This window comes from Eleutherodactylus coqui, chromosome 8 (assembly GCF_035609145.1).
Source record: "Eleutherodactylus coqui strain aEleCoq1 chromosome 8, aEleCoq1.hap1, whole genome shotgun sequence".
NCBI lineage: Eukaryota > Metazoa > Chordata > Amphibia > Anura > Eleutherodactylidae > Eleutherodactylus > Eleutherodactylus coqui.
Window position 1 is genome coordinate 116,895,255 of NC_089844.1, and position 14,652 is coordinate 116,909,906.

Here is a 14,652-nt window from a genome sequence, read left to right on the forward strand (position 1 = left end):
ATTAAGGGAAAAGGAAAACAGAATATCAATGTGCAATCCATAGGGAACCAGTGGTCATGGTGGAGCGGGGGGTAGCAGTGGGGAACAGGTGGGAGCTCTCTCTCTCTCCCCCCCCCCCCCCCCCGCTCCTCCCCTCTGCAACTCCCCGCTCACCCGCGGCGCCCCCCGAATCTTTTAGTCCGAGTAGTCAGTTACTCGGAAAAAGCGGTGCTCGAGTGCAAAAACACCCGAACCGAGTACGCTCGCTCATCTCTAGTTCCTAGTAAACCAACTTTTTATGTCATGACCAAATATTGGTGAAATACTGTTGTATACACTGACAGCAATTTATTAACTGTTTCTAGCTACCGTGTTTCCCAGAAAATAAGTCCTTCCCTGAAATACTCTTATAAGCCTTCCCCCAGAAAATAAGCCCTAGCTAAACTACATGACAAAAAAAAAAAACAGCACTACTCACCTAGCTGGCGGCATCTGAGTCTCTCGTGCTGGTCTCCAGCACTGCGGCAAGCTGCCATGTCCTCAGCGTTGACACAGCACTGTCTTTCTGGTGACAGGGCTTTGAATACCCCGCCTCCAGCAAGCGCGTGCTGTGACTAGATCACGAGCAACACTGGCTCAGCCAATCAGAGCCGGCGCTCGATCATTCACAGCGATTTAGTGAATAATAACGTTAAATGGCTGTGATTGGTTCCTCGAGCCAGCTGATTGGCTGAGCCAGCGGCGCTCATGATCCAATCACAGCACTCGCTTGCTGGAGGCGGGGTATTCAAACCAGAAAAAGAGTGCTGTGTCAACACTGAGGATTTCACTGCAGCCTGCCACAGCGCGGGAGACCAGAGCGAGGGACCAAGATATCGCGAGCCAGGTGAGTATAAAACCCCCTAAAAATAAGACACCGTGCCTCTTATGGGGCAAAAATGTAATATAAGACAGTGTCTTATTTTTGGGGAAACACGGTAATAGCAGATTGGATCCTATAAGCAATAAAAGTGACCTGCAGGAAAATGTGAAATAATATGAGCAGTGAGAATTTACTATTGGAAGAGGCATAATAACTTTTTAGCTATGTAATCGTAAGAAGTTAAATGCCCATGTATATATCTATGAATATTATTGCTGTACTTTATTTGTGTTTCTGCCAAGACTTTCAAATGGTCCCATGTCTGTTTTTTGTACTCTAACTTTGTTGCTGAGTACTAACAGGTCATGTGCTGCCTACTGATTGACCTATGGACTAGGGCAGGGCAGGCTCTGGTATAACTCAGCAGTTTCAAAAACTGCAGAGAAGAAAGACTCTGCTAGTGAAAGCTGCAACAGAGCTGCCCTGCAGCTGGACTTGTTGGATTCTGCACGCAGGGTGGAATGGCTTTTTGCAGAGAGCCTTGAAAGGAATAAGCTGCCCCAACATTACTAAAGAGCTGGGTTTACCTGTACCAGTGAAAGAGAGCATGCAACTTGGATTCCTGGAGTGGTGCTACGCACCTGCTGCAGCACAAATGCCAGAGGGAGATCTTCAGCTATAATTACTGACCACAAGTGGTGAGACTTCACCAAGAATTAGATCAGATAGATTGGCAGCCAGTATCCAGATATTCAAGTTTCGATGGTATGTAATTGTGAGTACCATCCGCAGGCTCATCACCAGTGCAATGGATTATTTTGACTTCAACACTGCACAACCTCCCCAAAGGTGCTAATAATTTGTTCAGGAGACAGTGACTGCATATTTCAGCTAACGGATTCAAGGATTGGGTTGACCAAAGTTCTTGCAAAACTAAGTTACTTCAGAGGAAACTTATTTACAATCAGCACTGTGGAGGCATTTGCTCCTGAAACCATTTAGTGATTGTGATAATTCTACAATGCGTGCGCAATATTAAAAGCACTTGATTTGCATAGTATCCAGGACTTCAGAAGAGAGGGATTTAGGGATTCTGAGGTCTGATAGCCTCAAAATGAGTGCACAGTGTGGTCAAGCAGCAAAGAAAGCAAATAGGATGCTCAGCTGTATAGCAAGAGGTGTTACTAGTAGAAAAAGGGAGATTTTGATCCTGCTTTATAGAGCTCTGGTAAGACCTGGAGACCTCACCTAGAGAAAGCCATTGATAGAATAGAACAAGTCCAAAGACAGGCTACAACAAGAGGATTCAAAAAGATCTAGATAAACTTGAACAAAAGGCGGCGACTAACAAAGTGGTATTTAACAGGAAGAAAAAATGAAAAGAACTACTTCTGGGCCAGAAAAATGAAAAAAGCACATAAAGAATGGGAGGAATTGAGCTAAGCAGCACATGTGAAAAAGACTTGGGTATACTAATAGATCACAGATTGAACATGAGTCAACAATGTGATGCAGTAGCAAAAAAGGCAAACACAATTCTGGGATGTATTAAGAGAAGCTTAGAGTCTAGATCACATGAGGTCATTATCCCCCTCTACTCTTCCTTAGTCAGACTTCATGGGGAATACTGCATCCAGTTCTGGGCCACCCAATTTAAAAAAAGACATTGACAAACTGGAGCGAGTTCAGAGAAGAGCTAACAGGATGGTGAGCGGTCAGCAAATCATGTCCTATAAGGAGCGGTTAAAGGGTCTGGGAATGTTTAACTTGTAAAAAAGAAGGCTGAGAGGAGACTTAATAGCTGTCTACAAATATCTGAAGGGTTGTCACATTGCAGAGGGATCAGCCCTATTCTTATTTGTATAAGGAAAGACTACAAGCAATGGGATGAAACTGAAAGGAAGGAGACACAAATTAGATATTAGAAAAAACTTTCTAAGAGTGAGGGTGATCAATGAGTGGAACAGGTTACCACAGGAGGTGGTGAGTTCTCCTTCAATGGAAGTGTTCAAACAAAGGCTGAACAGACATCTGTCTGGGATGATTTAGTGATCCTGCATTGAGCAGGGGGTTGGACCCGATGACCCTGGTGGTCCCTTGCAACTCTACCATTCTATGATACTACAAAAATGGTGGAAGGACTCAAGAACAAAACTTAGCAGGAAAGACTTAAAGAACTTAAATTGTATAACCGGGAAGAAGGAAGAAAAGGGAGGCATAATGGAAACCATCATATACACTATACCGACACACTTGTGTGAGCCTGGCCTTATTCTGTATTGCTTATTCAGCAAAGCATTGTTTGTTCAATTGAACTGGTGTAAAACCTCTCCATAATCAGCATCATATTCTGCACCTGTTGCTCAGGCCTCATGTCTTCGGGCAGGTCGGATTCCGCACACGGGAGCCCGCAGCAGAATCCGACCCTGCCTGTAGCCGGCGACCCTGCAAACCTTTGTCTTCAAGTGGCGGCATCTGCACGGACCTCTCTTCTTTGGGGACATCTGTACTGTGGATGGTCCGCACGGCTCTCTGTTGGACATGCACAGTGCAGATTTTTTTTTTTAATCTGCTGCTCTTCCCACAGCCTGACCCCAATGTCAACTGCAGACGGGCCATGGATCGGACGGTTTCTATTGACTTCAATGGAAGCCGTCTGTGCAGGAACTGCAGTGAAATGGAGCATGCTGCTATTTGTTTTCCTCATCAAGAGGTCCACAAAACAAATCCACATGCTCTAATTCAGGTGCGGACACCAATGCTTATCTATGGGCGGTTTGAATTGCAGATCTTCTTCAAATCAAATCCGCCCCTGAACATTGGGCCTTAATTGTGTACCTCTTAATAATTACAGTCTGTTTAAAATAAATGATTTCTTTTTAAGTGCCCATAGCTGTAAAACAGCACAGAAGCCCTACACAACACTCACCTGAAGATCCGTCCATTGTGTCTGCTGGCTGAGTGCTGACACCATATCTGCAGAATCCAGGTAGAGCTCATTTAACTCACTGACACTCAGAGTGGTGGCTATTCGTCCCAATGCTGTGATGTGGTAACTTTTCCATTCTGACAATGGCCCCCAAACCTTTGAAGTAAGATTTGAACATTTTCAAAAATGCAAGTAAAAAAAAACGTTACACCCTTTAACATCCCAAGCAATAGGTAACCATACCATTTTTGCCCTTTCCTTCAGAACAAATAGCTGAGATTCATTAAAAGTTCTTAGAAGCCCAAGGATGTGAACACATTTGGCAAAGGTTTTCCCAGTCATGCACTGCAGCTCCTCCAAAGTCCAGAGTGCATTCGCTTCACCCAATACCATTACCGTACCAGCAGATGGCGCTCTGATGCCTATACAATCTATATAGAAAACATAAGTATGCGTGTTACTTAGGTAGTCACTGACAGTCAACGTACATATCCTGTATGTTTCCATGGATACTCCTGGCTGATTGTTAGTTAAAGGGGTTCTACCAAAATTATATGTTATCCCTATCCACTTGATAGGTGATAACTTGCTGACCAATGGAGGTCTCACCGCTTAGACCTCCGCTGATCTCAAGAATGGGAGTCTTGTTTCCCCCCCATCCTCCTCACTGTGGGGTTGCAGTGAGGAGTAGGCTGAATGGAGTGCTGGTCGCACAATCACACTAATGCTCCATTCACTTTCAATGGGACTGCAAGATAGTTGAGGGGCACCCGCTCGGCTATATCCATCAGCCCCATTGAAATGAATGGAGCCCCGATTATGCATGTTCGGCCAGTGACGTCACTGCTTGGGAAGAAGTCCCGTTCGCAAGATTACAAGAAGTCTCGGTGGTGAGTCCCCAACAATCAGCAAGTTGTCCCTTATCCTGTGGCTAGGGGGTAACTTGTAATTGTTGTACAAACCCTTTATCAGAAAGGACTTTAAGTCCACTTGCACAGGGTCCTATAGACTCTACAAGGGATCTGTCACTCATACATTAAAGGGCCTTTTTCATGACTCAATTACTGGGTAAGAATGTTCGCTTAAATATTTGTTTTCTCAATTGTCAGGTTGTGTAAATGGACAAATCATTAGCCAAGAAATCAGCAAATGCTCGTTCATCAGTAATCGTAAAGCCTTAACATAGTGGTGAAGAGTATGTTGGGGAATCATTAGAGACCATGGTGATCACTAATTTCTCTTTGACAGCAAGGAACCCACAAACTTTCTTCACAGTTGGTCCTATTTCTTGATTGACAATTTGGAGAGCAATTTAAGTGGTGCAAATATGGTCACCATACTGATACCCAATCTGAGACATCCTAAAATAAGACTAAGTTTGCATACAACATGATACAGTTTGCGCAAAGTTTTTCACCAGTCCTAGGTGTAATCCATTTTTACAGTATGTGAATAACTTGATGATTAATTTTTGTTGTTGCCAATTAAAGCTTCTAAATGCTAAGAAAAAGATAAAATGGGAACATTTCGCTTGTAAAGAAAGAAAAGTAGGTTTTGATCTTTCTGCCAAATCTCAGAACAGGAGTTCATCACAATTCCTCTTCTTTTAGATCTTAATAATTCAAGCTATTCAATACCTGAAAAGAGATTTGTGTGATTGCTGGCAAACAATGAAGCTATTGAACACCAGGGAGAAGAGGGGAAATGGCATCCTTATGACGTCTGCAAAAAGTGACTAACAAGCAGGATAATAAGCTTTACCTGCTGTCTGGTCAGGCTCAGATATGTTGGCACCGTGTAAAAGAATGGCATCGAATAAGCCTAATAGCATCTCATCACTCTGAACAATAGCGCCTGTTCCTGATACGATCTCCAATACCAGTTTCTGGAACTAAACACAAGTTAGGAGTAAAGGGTACACGTATGAAATGTAATGCACACCGCCGCTCAGTAAAAGAAACTTGCATTTATCCTGCTGACCGAGTCATGACATTTAGAAATATCTCACGTTAAATTTGGAACATTTTGTCACCACCTCCTGAGTACAGTATGTGCTGAGAATCTGGGGAACCCAAGGAGTACGGAACATGCACAAGGGACGGGCAGGGCGACTTCACCAACAAAATGTTCAATAATTATCATGCCGAAAACATAGCTCCACTTTAAAAACTGTCATTCCCTCATTCATAAATTGGTTACTTCATTGGTTCGTCTTTCACCTGTGCTGTGGATTTGTATGAGAAGTTTATGGGATCAGTCATAAGAATATTAAGTAGAGTCATTTTGTGACAACCACTTTATTGTTTGTGACAAAAGTCTGCTTGTCACAATTCTGTCCCCTTGAAAGGAATTGCAGCAAGATATACTTTTATCACCTATCCACAGGATAGGTGATAAAAGTCTGATCAGTGGGGGTCTCATCGCTGAGACCCCCACTGATCTCTGGTGTGTCCCTCTCTTCTCAACACTGCGGGGTTACTTCTCCTCTTCATAGTGATATCTAATTGTATGGAGTGCTGGCCGTGCATGCACAGATGCCACTCCATTCATTTCAATGAGACTGACAGAAATAGCCGAGTACAAAGTACTTAAAGGAGTTTTCCAGGGAAATACTATTGATGACCTATCATCAGGATAGGTCATCAATAGTTGATCGGCTGGGGGTCTGTTGCTCAGGACACCGACCGATCAGCTGAGCAGGCGCAAGCTGTTAGCGCTGCCATAACACAAGGTTAGAGCGGAAGCCTCTGCACCGGCCTCCGTGTAGTGGACGGCGCTTGTAACTGCAGGCACGACTCTCATTGAAATCAATGGGAGCCATGCCTGTAGATACAAACGCCGGCCACTACATGGGAGGTTGGCGTGGAGACTTCTGCTTTAGATACACAGAGGTCGGAGTGGAAGCCTTCAGGGACCTAAATACCCTCATACAGTGTTAGAATAATGTCCTGATCGTGGTATGTCCCAGATATAATTGGGTATCCTACCCCACGATCAGGAAAGGTGGTATCAATTAGAACCCATTCCTTAAATGGTAAGTGGACTAAAACCTGGTTTAGACACAACGATTATCGCTCAAAAAATCTTTTGAGCGACTTTTCAGTGATAATCATTGTGTGCCTTTTAATGCAAGGTGATCGCTCAAACGTTGAGCGATCACTTTGCGCTCTGAGTGGGGGATGCAGAAGAGAAGCCAGGCCACTTGTCTTCTGCATCCAGCTGTTCTCTGCTCGGAGCGCCCGGCTGTTATACAGCTAAGTGCTCTGAGCGGGGGATGCAGAAGACAAGCAGGGCTGCTTGTCTTCTGCATCTAACTGTTTTCTATTCAGAGCACTCGGCTGTTATACAGCCAAGCACGCCGAGCGGGGGTATGCAGAAGACAAAAACTGCACAATATCAGTGCAGTTAGACCCAACAATTATCACTCAAAAGACGGCTTTGAGCAATTTTTGAGCGAAAATCGTTGTGTCTAAATCAGCCTTTACCATCTGAGCAGAGCCCACTCTCTCTTTCAAGAGCTTCTAGTACAATTTTTTTCCCCAAGTAGAAGCTCAGTGTTCTAGCATTTGCAAGATAATTGCTCTCAAGGCTGTAAAAAATAGGATGTCAGATGATGCCAAAATAATCAAAAGATAAATGAAATGAAAGAAATAAATAACTAACAACCCTGATGGTGGATTGTCAGTGCATCCACCACGATAAGAACACAAGATGAAGGAGGGGAAGTGAAGATACTTTGAAAGAATAACTATTTCCCTTGTGGGTGACGAACAGGAGATAAATCTTCAAAAGTGAGCTGCTGACCCTCAAAGACATGTTCAGAAGAAAGCAGATTGTTTCGATGTTAGACAATTTGCCAGTAATTCAAGGAGAATCCCAATATTGAATTGTGCCAAGTAAGTGCTAAGAGTGATACCTTCTCTGTAATAATAATGATCTCCTCTTTCGACAGAAGATTCCAGAAAGGCACCATATCTTGTGCTGTTTCAAAAGTCCAGTTTAATGGGTTCCTAAACAGAACACAAATACATTGATAGTATAGAGAGAAACAATGCTTGCTATCAACAACGGCAAGCTGACTGAACCTTGCTTACCCATAATGTTCCCGAATTCTGTATTTTATTGCTTTATTTTGTTCTTGGCTGAGATTTGAGCAAGCCTTCATCTGACTTAGCGCGGCCTCAATTACATTTGAGGATATCCCGGTCTCTATGATGCTTGGAGACAAGTGACAGATGAGATTCCCAAGTATATCAATCTGATACACATCAGCAACAGAATTGTTCTGCAAGACAGAGGGATTCCTTGTTTATACTTGTTTGCACTGATAATTCTGACATGGCATTCTAGGGCAGATGACAGCCACTTGTTCCGCACAGCATATATGGCTTATCTACGTGGGTGGCCTTTATAGTGTGGCTGAAATGAAACCAGTCACTTCTCTGTGAGACATCAATCCAAGAAATGATTTTTAATTATGCATTGGGTTGTTTAAGCTCCCCATGGAACTGCGGCGTAGAAACTCTTACCAGACATTGATTCACTTTGTTAATTACGAAATCCTTCTTGCTTGCATGTAAGGGCAGATAGTTAAGATCTGTCTTCCTTAGGCCAATTAACAACTGTTTGCAGAGAGTGTGAGAAGCAAAATATTCTGTCCTGGAAGGGAAAAGGTGATTAGCAAATTGTAATGTAAATTGCTACACAAAGCACAGCTGGTGGTGTTACTGGGTTGTAGGCTGATGCTACTGGATAAACCATATGTATGTACTTAGGAGCCTAACCAGCATGGCAAACTATTTGCAATTGATTGCGTATTTACACGCTTGTCAAAAACAATCCATACCCTAGAAGGAGTTGAATGGAACTTTCCATGTGTAATTGTGACATTGATATAACTGATGTAACTGTAGAGTTTACTCCATTCATGGCTGTTTACCCTTCAACTGCTGCTAAGGTAGCAATTCTAACATCCGCGTGTAAATGGCACGGTGAGGTAGGATGCCTACAGAAATAAAATATACTATTTTGAATAGTGATGAGCGAGCATACTCGCTAAAGGCAATTGCTCGAGCGAGCATTGCCCTTAGCGAGTACCTGCCCGCTTGAGACAAAAGGTTCGGGTGCCGGCGCGGGTGCCGGTGCTCCATTCATTCTGACATCACTGCAGGAGAAGAAGTGACCCCACAGTGACAGGCAGAGGGGGACACAGGACCCCCATTCCTGGGATCAGCTATTTATTCCCTATGCTGTGGATAGGGGAAAACTTACGATTCTGGTACAACCCCTTTAATGGTAATACTGATGAAATGCATTTATATATGCAATCTTTTTTGAACATGTTTTTTTAAATCTTTTTCGCTCTTCTATCCTCACACTTTAGCTGTTGACTGTAATATAAACATATGAGGATCACAAGACAAACAATAACTCGTACCAAGCAGCTGAAGTTAATATATGCGGGTTTCATTTGCATAAAAAGAGCTTGAAATATCAGAAGTCTTGTAATATTGCACAGCCTTAACTCATATTCCCCTCTCATCTTATATGCACCATATCAGAAGTACAGAACAAGTCCCATCAACTCATATTTTCCACTTGGCATCGCTTCTGGGCATTGAATGACCCAGGTGATATAACATAATTCATTTCTCATCACTGCAATAATGATCAAAGCGGGATGTTTCTTGCCTAGGGAAGAACTAAGCGATGCTTCCTCATTTACATAAGCTGCAGTATATACCATTTGAGATTTTTTCCACAAATCCTTTGAAGTTCTCAACTTACGGAAGCACAGCCAGCAGGAACGGAGGGATGGTTGCTTGGGAAACCCTCCAATATTTCCATGCCAGACAATGGATCTGAAAAGTCAGACAAGATACAGGTACCATAAAATGAACAAATACAAGCAATGTCAGTCTAATGATAAAAGATCGTTATACATGTTGGCACACACATAACCAGTACCAACCACTAATGATGCCAAGAATTCTCTCTGCACTTCCTTGATCTGGCATCTTTGGCGGTCATAGAACCCATGCCTCCATCTGGGCATCAATATACTTCTCTAGTAATCAAGCTGCATTTAAAGGGATTGTAGACCATTTATACTGGGTTATCAGTTGTCATTTCATGGCTTATGTAGATACGGTTTAAAGGGGTATTCCAGGCATTTAATTCTATGCATTATTGTTGACCTACAGTATCCTCAGGATAGGTGATCAATATCAATAGTTAATTGGCGAGGTCCACCATTCAGAACCCATGATGATCAGCTGATCTCAGCCCCGGAATTTACTGCAGCAGGGCTGAATGTCTGCGTGGGCGGAGCTGGCAGTGCAACAGAAGGCTTAGGTCCCATTGACATCAATGGAAGCTACACTATTGAATTACAATTATATTTCTGGCTTCGACTCCTAGTTCATTACCTTTTGGGAAAAATTATATGGTCAACATTAAAACCTAATGATATTATTGTTATGTGGAAAACTTTATGATCACGTCTCATATAATCTACTGTATGTTATAAAATCAATAAAATATATGCCAAAGAAATCAATGGGTGCCAGGGGCGTAACTATAGAGGATGCAGGGGATGCGGTTGCACCCGGGCCCAGGAGCCTTAGGGGGGCCATAAGGCCTCTCGTCTCCATATAGGAAACCCAGTACTATGAATAAAGCATTATAATTGGGGGCCCTGTTACAGGTTTTGCATTGGGGCCCGGGAGCTTCAAGTTATGCCTCTGATGGGTGCTATACCTTCTATTGCACTTCTGGCTCCAAACCCAATGCGGACAGAGCTGTGAACATCCGACCTGCTGCAGTGAATGCGGGAGCTGAGATCAGCTAATCGCCAGGGGTCCAGAACTGCGGAGCCCCACCAATCAACTATGGATGACCTATCCTGACGACAGGCCATCAATACTGCAAGGGGTTAAATTCCTGGAATACTCTTTTTAACCAATGTACAAAGATGTAATTTTTGAAGTTAAAAATGGTAAGGAATTAAAATATTCAAGGTATTCGAAAATGCAGTTAACGCTTTGTAATTAACACATGACTCACTCCTTTTAATACACCTAGGCTGGCTTCATACGAGTGTAAGCGCATTTGCGTGCGCCTGAGCGCTGCGTTCTTGCAGAATCAACAATGCTTTTGTGCGAGCCCATCGGCGGTTATGGGCAAGGCATGTTCGGCAAACGAACGTACCGATTGAAATGGCTAATTAGTTCCAGATGTGATCTTTTTACAGCAGAATTACGTGGTGTTTCACGCCTCTCGTTCCTATTGTGTGCACTTTTGCGCACCTCCCGTTGACTTTTATCGACACTTTTGGTGCACAATAACACAGAAAAATAGAACATGTTCCATTTTCTTTTGGGCGACTTAAACTTAAAATACGGCAATATGAATGAACCTATGGAAATCAATGGGTTCTATTCTCTGTGTAATGTGTGCGCAAATTTTGTGCAAAAAAATAGCACACTAATACGCCCTTACGAAGCTGGCCTTACTGTTAAACTGGTGTGACGGTTTCGACAATTAGCTTTTTATTGTGTATTTGGCAGTTTTACAATTTTCTAATATACTTTCCGTATGAATTTATTACGATTTGCAAGATCTCTGCTTGCTGGATCATCTCATTGCTCACATGGTCCCCCGTATAATGGTCACACAGGTGCGCGGCTAGAAATGACTGGGTTATTAGGATATATAGAAAGCATCTGTATTATTGAGGGAAAGGGGTTTGCATAGCCATTCTAATCTTTTGCTCTTGAACACAAGGACTTAAGGGTCTTACAGGGGGCAATGATCGTCCGAACAATCATCCCTACAAACATTTGTTCCCAATCACTGCCTTGGATAAATATGACGAAGGGCGAACTATAATTCACTTCTTTGTTATTCATCGCAGCTTTTATGTGAACATAAGAAACATCATTTGTCGGCGGCGTAAATGGGATGAGCTGTGATGAATAATGTAAACTGATGGAATAAACAATGTGTAAGAGAACTCTCAGGGCTTATTCGCACGGATGCATTGGCGCTGTGTATTATGCATGCAAAATTCGAGCACGCAACACGCAGTAAATACAATGTATTGATATCAATGGCCTCATTCACATGAGTGTATTTTGATCACGCATATCATTTGGGCAAAAAAAATATACAGCATGTTTTATTTTCGTAAATAGGACATATTAAACTAATTAAAATAAATTGCCCATTGAAATCAATGGGAGCATGCTTGCGTGTTTTTTTTGTGTATGCAAATATGCAGAATATGCGCGTGCAATAAATACAGTAAAATACGCACACATGCAAAAACACAATGTCCTCTGTGCAAATACACAGTGCAAATGTGCGCCTAAATATGCCTATGCCACTGTGTGAAGCTGGCCTTAGAAGAGCACTACTGCTGACTGAGTTGATGTTTGACCATAGTTAAATAAATTCTGGGAGGTTGGGACACAGAACACTTTGTTCTTCTAGTCTAGCCTTTGTGTTTTCCTATTGTGGTGACTACTGAGAGAGACTAAGCAATTCGGATTTTGATTCATAGGAAAGCTACCTTCCAATAGATGGCACTAAAGAGGCATTTTCTGAATCTTCCATTTGCATATATTTTTCCCAGGAAGCATTGTGAACTGGGGTTCAGCTGGGGGCCTGGAGCAGCCTCTCATTGTGCTAAGGCAGAGGTTGATCACCCACACGTACCTTGAGGCGGACATGATGCTCAAACTACAGTGATACCTTGTGTTAAGAGTGCCACAGCTTACAAGCTTTTTGACTTAAGAGCAGGCTCTCTCCCGAATCTTTGCTCTGATTTAAGAGCAAAAACTTGGTTACGAACCTTGCTTTTAATGGGGCTGCCGCTGCTCCCATTGAATACAATGGTCTGCCAGCAACTCCTGCAGTGATTTTCGGGGAAGGGCTTTAAATATAAGCCCTTTCCTGAAAAATCATCCCTAGCTGTAGTAAAAAATATATACTCACCTGTCCGCCGTTGCCGGGGCTCAAGTGTGTCTAGCCACTGCTTGTTCTCTCTGCATTTTTATCCCTTTGCAATCCTTTTTGGATTCAGGGTTTCCTAGGGGATTTTCTCTTTCTGCCATTATACAATGGCGCCATCTGCTGGCTAGAACTAGTACTGTGGTATGGGACATGCTGGAGAGGCCACCAACAACAGAGCAGCCAGTAATATACAGTAAGAATACCCTGGCAGATGTCTTCCGCATCGGAGCTGTACAGCCTTTAATCAGAATGTCTGAAGACGTCAGACAGTGGATTGGGAAGGGTTAATCCTGCTGAAAAGCTTCAAAGCAGTGCAGGGGGAACAAGCAGAGCCCCAGCAGACAGGTGAGTGTGTGTGTGTGTGTATGTATATATATATATATATATATATATATATATATATATATATATATATACACACTTTTTTTAATTACAGCTGGAGATGATTTCCAGGGAACGTTTTATATTTAAAGCCTTTCCCCGAAAATCACTGCGGGCATGCCGGCGTCCTATTGCTTTCAATTGGGCAACGCCATCCCCATTGAAATCAGTGGGAAAGCTTTGCAATCCGGAATGGATTAATGGCTTTTCCATTCATTTCAATGGGGAAAATTGATTTGACTTCCGAGTGTTTTGGGTTAAGTGCTCCGTCACGGAACAAATTAAACTCTTAACCCATGGCACCACTGTATTATTTTACTTAAAGGGGTTGTCCCGCAAAAGCAAGTGGGGTAAAGCACTTCTGTATGGCCATATTAATGTACTTTGTAATGTACATCGTGCATTAAATATTGGCCATACAGAGGTTATACACTTACCCCCTCCAGTGCTGGCGTCCCCATCTCCATGGCGCCGACCGAAGCTGCCTTCTCCCTTGATTAGATGCGCTTGCGCTGTCTGGTCTTCTGTTCTGTTGAATGGGGCCGCTCCGGCGTGCTCTCGCCGCACAGGTCTTCTGCGCATGCGCAGACCAGCTCTCCGGCGCATTAATATGGCCATACAGAAGTGCTTAACCCCACTTGCTTTTGCGGGACAACCCCTTTCACATGAAAATGTGAATGTTGGTCTTTCAGGCTAATGGATGAACAGGATCCAGTGACCGAGTGAACAGCTCAATACAAGAACCATCAGTCTCTGTCATGATCTGCACGGTACCGTACATGGATAGTTGTGACGCCTTCAGTATAACCATAGAGCAGTTCAATGTCCTTTCTCAGAGAGCACACAATGCATACTCCCTCTTCTTCACTCTACACCACCTCAGTCCCTTAGGGAGACACATGGCACTACATGATCAGGCTGCACAGTCACATGATCCCTCTCGCCCAACCAGACGATTTAACACTTAAATACAAAATATTACAATAAAATAACACTTTTAACATCTCCTACCACAAGGTGGCAGGCCTCCTCACTGATACTTTTTAATGGACCTAAATATAGAGACCACGTGGAGGGGCTACCCCTCTACAACTGCATTGCTTATGTGTCCCTACACCAACTTGGTCTCCACAAGAAGTAACAGCTCAATAAATAGTTCTATGCACCACAATTTACCTGATGGGGAGAAAGTAACGGCAGATTCTTCTCTATGAGCTTATAGTGGTTCAGGAAGGTTGGCTTGCTCATGTTGTCTATGTATTCACATGTCATTCCTTTCACCAGCTGCCCTGTACTAGAAAACATAAGGAATGAAATATACTTCACTGTGAAAAGTTTTGGATGGTGAACATCCGAATGGGGTGAGTAATTTGTTTGTTGTTCATTTGAAGATATTACATCCCTGAGAGCATAACTTAATCTTACATGGAATATCTTATGTGCTCTGCCTCTTTGGCTGCTTCCATCACTGCTCAGAGTGGTGTGC

General features: G+C 43.0%; 1 protein-coding gene across 1 annotated transcript in view; it reads right to left on the reverse strand.

Annotated features, from left to right (window-relative positions):
- OTOA (otoancorin) overlaps positions 1–14,652 on the reverse strand; it is a 52,319-nt gene that overhangs the window by 13,739 nt on the left and 23,928 nt on the right. Inside the window, exons 11-18 of the mRNA XM_066577497.1 lie at positions 14,343–14,460; positions 9,558–9,631; positions 8,300–8,429; positions 7,865–8,055; positions 7,687–7,780; positions 5,532–5,661; positions 4,014–4,201; positions 3,771–3,926 (exon numbers count right to left, since the gene is read on the reverse strand). Of these exons, the coding sequence (XP_066433594.1) occupies positions 3,771–3,926; positions 4,014–4,201; positions 5,532–5,661; positions 7,687–7,780; positions 7,865–8,055; positions 8,300–8,429; positions 9,558–9,631; positions 14,343–14,460 (1,081 nt within the window). The remainder of the gene's footprint in view (positions 1–3,770; positions 3,927–4,013; positions 4,202–5,531; positions 5,662–7,686; positions 7,781–7,864; positions 8,056–8,299; positions 8,430–9,557; positions 9,632–14,342; positions 14,461–14,652) is intronic.